Source organism: Spea bombifrons, chromosome 3, assembly GCF_027358695.1.
Source record: "Spea bombifrons isolate aSpeBom1 chromosome 3, aSpeBom1.2.pri, whole genome shotgun sequence".
NCBI classification, from domain to species: domain Eukaryota; kingdom Metazoa; phylum Chordata; class Amphibia; order Anura; family Pelobatidae; genus Spea; species Spea bombifrons.
Window position 1 is genome coordinate 71377427 of NC_071089.1, and position 6821 is coordinate 71384247.

The 6821-nt window shown below is 39.3% G+C and overlaps 1 protein-coding gene across 2 annotated transcripts; it reads left to right on the forward strand.

The window, feature by feature from the left end:
- Positions 1–217: 217 nt before the first annotated feature.
- On the forward strand, positions 218–5437 carry HMGN3 (high mobility group nucleosomal binding domain 3). 2 transcript variants are annotated; one of them, XM_053459150.1, is made up of 7 exons: positions 218–403; positions 2576–2626; positions 3220–3249; positions 3823–3873; positions 4294–4410; positions 4524–4623; positions 4938–5437. In XM_053459150.1, the coding sequence occupies exons 1-7, from the start codon at positions 389–391 to the stop codon at positions 4949–4951; spliced, it is 378 nt and encodes a 125-aa protein (XP_053315125.1). In that variant the 5' UTR covers positions 218–388; the 3' UTR covers positions 4952–5437. The 2 variants fall into 2 exon arrangements, with proteins under 2 accessions (XP_053315125.1, XP_053315126.1); XM_053459151.1 differs by lacking the exon at positions 4524–4623 and having other exon boundaries at positions 226–403.
- Positions 5438–6821: the final 1384 nt, after the last annotated feature.

Genomic DNA, 6821 nt, shown 5'->3' on the forward strand with positions numbered 1-6821 from the left:
GACAGACGCCCACTGCCTTCTATTTGAACTGGAGAGTTCGCTTCGCTATTGGCCCAGCTCAAGTGATGGGAGGGGTCACTCCGAAAGGGTTTAGACCTAGTAAATCAATACTGTCATGTCCGTGCTTGAGCCCGCCCATTCAAGCCACGGCTGTTGGCCGCTTTTCTCAGGGCGGTGGGCGGCACCATTAGAATTTGTAAACTCGTTTCGTCCAATAGCAGAGGAGCGATGCTGCGCGAGCCAGGATTGGAGGTGGGGAGGGGGTGAATCCAAAGCAGTAGTGAGGCTCTAGTGACTGCGTTCGCTCCCCCCTACGACCATCGTCGCCGTCTTCTTCATCATCCACCGCAGCCAGCTACAGGGCGAGGCCACAAACCCCTAGTTCATCATGCCTAAGAGAAAGGTGAGACTAAGCAGGGAACGAGCGAACTAGGCTGGGGCCACATTATTACGTGTCCCCGCTTCGCACGCAGCCCACCTCCCTGTCAGGTCGCCGAGCTCATCGCTTTGCGTGGCTTTTATTTGGCTGTAAATTCAAAGCGAGGATCTCGTGTAACACCGGTATTCCCTCCGCTGTATCTTATTTCGTCATGCGCCCCACCTGCACCCTTGAGATGTGAGACGCAAAGCCTCCTCTAGTCCCACGGAAAGTGGGTGGTGGTGACGGCGGCTTCCATATTTGTTCCGTTCTTGGTCGTGGTGGTTCTTGGTGGAGTGTACAAGTGAAGGGTCCAACCCCCACCCCTCCCGTGTCACTGTCTGCGTGGTGGGTCTGATACAGTGAACGACAGGGCCTACCTCTACCCCCCATCACAGTAGCTATTTAAACCGGTCCCCTGCTGCACCATCGCAGCATGCTGTGTGCTCGCCTGAAACTTCTTGACAAGTTTCCTGGGTCTCTATATATGAGGTCTATGTTATACATAAGCTTGTCGGTGGTGCGAGATATAATATCTGATTTGTGTTATTATTGTGTTATTCTTCTGTCACTTTCCCCAAATGCCATGTAATGGAATTCAGTACTATGGCAATTGATATATAATAAGTAGTTTATTTGGCTACAAAGTGATGTAAGTCATTTGCTACATCCTGTTGCTTTGTACAAAGAACTTAATGGAAACAGAAAAGAACCATTATTGTTTCTTGTCCGACTGGTAACAAATCCAGATGTGTACGAGAGAAGCTATGTGATATGACTTGTTGCAAAAAGTAACTTCACAGAAATATATATATATATATATGTGTATATGTGTGATATATATATATATATATATATATAAAATTTTAATTATAGGCGCATTATAAAAGTATAGGTTTCCTTTTCAGCCGCTTTGCAAATGCTGCTGCCCAAGCTTACAGCTGTCTTATAGATGCTGCTGCTGATACAGATGTTACGATTTGATTTCCGTTGCTATTATTCTATAATCTTTTCTATAAAGGCCATCCCATTGGTTCCTGTACGTTGCTTTGGAATTATTTAGTCTATTCTTGAATCATCCAAAAGGGTTCAGTAGATGGATTGATTGTGTGGTTAACGTCCAATATCTACCATGTAGGTTTGGAGCTCAATGTAAACCCAGGAATGCAGAATATGCTACCAATCACTGGAAAGACGTTCTCAAAGCAGTAGTTTTATGCATTTTTATTTTTTTGTTTTGTATATACGGACGTGTGAAACAACAGAGTTTGAATGCTAGACCTTTCCGGCTAGTTGTATCATATTCTTTTCACGGCTTTTGTTTTGCAGCAACTTTTTCAGCATTTCCAAAGAGAATAGGCAGTCACCAGAGCAGGCCTCTTCAGGGGCCAATATATCTGCAAATCCTTTGGGTGCACGCTGTTCAGATTTCCATTTTTGCATTTTTACACGTTCTCTCCATTTAATGTTAATCATGGCTTCTTTTTATCCCTTTAACGTACTGAATACGCTCTGATTCAACTTTCTCATCCGTCTCTCGCTCTGAAGATCTGCGATGCTTTTCGATTTTGGAGTTTAATATAATTTGCTTTTTAATAAATAAGTACATTTTCAGTTAAGCAATTCCAGCTGAAAATCCATTTAGCATGAAATGTATTGGTAAAGATCCAGAAATTAGGTACAGGCTATTAATTGTTGATGCTTGGTATTAGATAGCGTAAGAGATGAGGTCTCCATTGTTTTCTATCTGTGACAATCATTTATTTGGAAATAGTATTCTTTCGTTAATGATTTCTTTAATTAATGATTAATTTGATTTTTTTTTTGTATAGCACCTTTCTACAATTTCATTGAATTATTAAGTGGTTGTTGCCAATATAGCACCAACAATGTATTTACTGTTTGATATAACATAAGGGGTGTGACAAAGTCGGTTTTGATGGAGGCAAATTAATACAGAAATCCTCTACTCTGGAGGGAATGGGGAGCAGGTGAAACATCAGTTAGAAAGGCAGTAGATCTACCTATTTAAAGACCTTTCTGATCATTTTTTTAAGGATATTTTGGAAAATAGTTGTTTGGAGACCTTGAGAGCCAGAGATGGCAACCATCTCTTTAGGGATTTTTATCATTCATGTGTTTTTTTCTTTATTGCAGTCTCCAGAAGGTGCAGAGGGCAAGGATGCAGCTAAAGTAACCAAACAAGAGGTAAATATGTAATTTATGTCGAATTTCAATGTGCGTAATTGTCCCCCACCCCAAAATCTTAGACTTACTTCCAGTTGTGTTTGGTTTGTCACCTTTGCGCCTTTCCCAAAGCATTACATTATTTTATGAGATTTTTTCAGATTCTCCTAAATATCTAACAAATAAAAGTGAAATTACTAAAAAAAAAAAATCAATACTTTAAAATTATTTAATTTTATTATCATACATATCAATAGGAAAATAATAGAAAACACCTTGTCATGTACCACTGCGGGCATGTTTCTAGCATATTTTGGCTATACATCTAATTCAACCAAACATGGCATACTGATGAGTGATCAAGCGTAATGACGTAAATGTACACAATTTACCTTATTACAACAGATGTGCATCAGTTGGCAGAGTTGTTCATGTCCGTCAGAGTAAATACTTTTCACCAGATGCTGGTGAACAGTAAGTACCTGTGGTACAAGAAATGTTTGACAATGAAATCCGAATCATTGAGCCTTTATTTATCTATATATACCTCACAGAATAATTCTAACTTATGCCTTGGGTTGAGAAATAATGTACCTATTTATTTTCTCTTCTAGCCTACCAGAAGATCTGCAAGATTGTCTTCGGTAAATACTCTATTGGTATTTCAAATTGTTTTTTGGTCGCTACTACTCCCAATTGAGACTTGGAATAAAATGGAAACTAACTTTCTCAACACGCCTTTGATTTATATGTGTTTCCAGCTTGATTGTCATTGTCAGTGATGCAACATTAAGATATCTTTTCAGCCATGAACACCACAGCCCTTTTTACAGGGTGGTTTTAGAACTATATTCTGTAAGTCCTCATTGTACCAGTTGACATGTTCAACTAGGGCCGTCAATGGGTTATTGTTTTACCTCAGTGTTCAGGTGGTACAGTTCCTTCCTTTCCTTCTTCTCAGACCCTTGCCTCTTTCCTCATCCAACAGACCAGGTACCTAAACCTATAAAATATGGACAAAGCTTGACACCTCAGCACTGAACTACACTGATTTCAGTAACATGTTTAAATGAAACAATTTCAAATTCAATTAATTCTAAAAACACAAAAGGGATTCTATTTTTCACTATCCTTTTGCTTTAAAGTGATTTCCTAGTTGCATTTCAAATATGCTTTTTTAAAACAAACATTCTAAATGCCATTTATTTGCCTTTCAGAAACCCGTCCCTCCAAAACCTGAAGCAAAACCTAAAAAGCCAGCAGCCAAGGTAAATTCTGGTACATACTTTAGCATATTTTATTAACTTTTGATTGTCCTTTTGTTTAGCGACAATTAATATTAAGATTTTCTAAAGTGAGCTTTTACCGGGAAGTAAGATATTGCTAAAAACACTACTTTCGTTTTCTTTAAAAATATGTAAAAAGAATTGGATTCTAAAACAATGTTTCATTTTTTTTTCTTCAAACCAAGTGTCCCTAGCATTCATCATCCCTTAAGCAAGAACCCTAAATATTAAAGGACTACCCAGTCCTATTTTGGCATCGGTGCGCAACTTTCTAGAATGCAGTATCCTAAATAAGTACTTATAGTGCTGAAATGTAAATTACAACTGCATTGCTAGAAAGGCATCCTCTAGTAGTTTATATACACATTTATAATCCTGTGGTTTTTTTTGTTTAAACAATAGAAAGAGGCAGGAACCAAGGCAAGCAAAGGCGGTAAAGGGAAGAAGGACGAAAAGCAAGAAGCTGGAAAGGAAGGTACTACTACACCATCTGAAAATGGTGAAACTAGCGCTGATGAGGTACATTCCAAAGCGTGAATCAGTGGTGGTGTTATTTTTTTATTTTTATTATCTTACAGCCATTGATTGCATGTCGATAATGCTTCTTTTTATTGCCCATAATGTTATTGCAGATTCGCATCTCGCGCTCAACTGTTAATGTTTCCACATCCAGAGGTGCCCTGCCCAGCACACTGTCAATAAAAGGGCAGATTGAAACAGTGAAAGTTAAGGGTACGGTAGATCATTGTTGTGTGCAGTGAATAGAAAGCTAGTAGTGTGGTGCTATTTCAGGGTGAATATGGAAACGGCCAGGTAAGGTAGTGGATCTCTAAATATTTCAACCCAATCTATTAAACCCGTATTGTTGTTGTTGTTGCTCTTATTATTTAGGCTAGGGACGCGTTTTGTGTTTTTTTTTATGGTAGAGATCTCTTCTAGTCTTCTAACCAGTAGGCTCCTGGCAGGTGGGGTTTGCGGGTAGGCAGAAGCTAGAATACACCTACGTCCAGATTTTTAACTAATGTTTTTGCCTTCGATCTCTTTAGGCACGGAAAACTGAAGGCGATAAGAATGAATGAACTGGTCATGGATATTGAGCTGATTTTACGTACCTCTTCAAGAACTTTAAGAAAAAAAAATATTTTTCTCAAGTATTTTGTAAATGCCAATTTTTTTAGGACTATGGTAGTTTAACTTTTACATATATATAATGTACATGAACATTTTCCTTCTCATAATCATGCTTTGCTGATGCTCCCCTCTCGTCTGCAAATTTAAAAAATCTAAGTTAGTTTTAGTGAGTGTGCTTGGGGCTGAATTGTATTTTTTTATTGCTTTGCAAATGGGGGGGAAATGTGTTGTGCATTTGCTGATGTTTTTTACTGTGCATATCTGGATTTTTCCATGCTGTTTTCTATAGCAATAATCAGTGGTGCTTTTGTACTTACGGTTTATGTGGTTTTGATGATGACTAAATTGTTGTGACCATCTGCTGACTGTTCTGGTTCTTTTAACGGTTAAAATAAAAGGTGTACCCTTTTAAAAATGCTTATTTTATTGAAATTAAAATGTGTTTTTGCATTAGAAATATAGAATTCAACAGCAGATAAGAACCATTCAGTCCACATGGACTGTTCTTTTGTTCCTGAGTCAAACCTTAATCAGTCCTTGATCTTGTCTTTAGATTCGGGATAGCGACATGCCTCTCTCATTTAGGTTTAATTCTCTCAGTGTATCAGCCTCTGCCACTTCTGCTCTTGCTTTTCTACCGCCCTCTCATTTTAAAAGGACACTCACGTTATAAGTTCACATTTTGTTCCAATTAAAAAAGCCCTGCCTTGTCCCGATCACAACAATTGTCTGTAGGGCTGCAACAACTAATCGATAAAATCGATAATGAAAATAGTTGCCAACGAATTTCATTATCGATTAGTTGAATCGATTTTTATAGATTATAAAATGAGGGTCTTTTCAGAGCAAACGCTCTGAAAAATACCCCTCATTATATCATCCATTTCAGTGACTCACAGCAGCAGCTCCTACTTACCAGTCCCTCCCTGTAATCACTGTGACAACTGGCCCCGCCCCTTCCTTCTCCCAGAAGGCCAGAACCACATGGCTGTGACACTCATCTAACTGTAAGTATAAAATTAATATTTGGGCTGCTGAAAGTTAGGGGAGGTGGGGGTTCATTTAGGGGCAGTTATGGTTAATGGGGTGTTTAGGGTTAATTTAGGGTCAGTTATGGTTAATGGGGTGTTTAGGGTTAATTTAGGGCAGCTGTGGTTAATGGGGTGTTTAGGGTTAATTTGGGGCTATTGTGGTTAATGGTGTGTTTAGGGTTAATTTAGGGGATGCTGTGGTTGATGGGGTCTTTATGGTTAATTTAGGGGATGCTGTGGTTGATGGGGTCTTTAGGGTTAATTTAGGGGTAGTTATAGTTAATGGGGTGTTTAGGGTTAATTTAGGGTAGTTGTGGTTAATGGGGTGTTTAGGGTTAATTTAATGATGAGGACTGAGGGTTTATTTAATTAATTTAATAAAGTTAACTTAAGGTGCAGTTAGAGGTAAAGGGGGGCAAACTAAGGGGAATCTAAATCCTGGAGGCAGTGAAGATGAACCCAGTACTTATTTATAAAAGTATGGTGTCAGTGTGATGCGAACGGGTCTGTGACTCTATGAGGGGACTATGAGATATCTGGGGGGTATAAGGCATATCTGGGGAGGATGGAGTGACAAATCTGGGGGTAAAAGTTATATAGGGTATATAAGGCATATGTGGGGAGGGCAGTGTGGCATGTCCGGGGAGGACGGAGTGGTGTATCAGGGTGTATAAGGCATATCTGGGGCCACAGTGGCATATCTGGGGGTAGAGTGGAGTGGCATATGTGGGCAGGGCAGCGTGGCATGTCTGGGAGGCAGTGTGGCAT

Coding starts and splice junctions, on each gene's coding strand:
- HMGN3 (XM_053459150.1), top strand. Junction 3,250..3,822: donor GATCTGCAAGATTGTCTTCG/GTAAATACTCTA, acceptor TTTGCCTTTCAG/AAACCCGTCCCTCCAAAACC. Junction 4,411..4,523: donor GTGAAACTAGCGCTGATGAG/GTACATTCCAAA, acceptor ATGTTATTGCAG/ATTCGCATCTCGCGCTCAAC.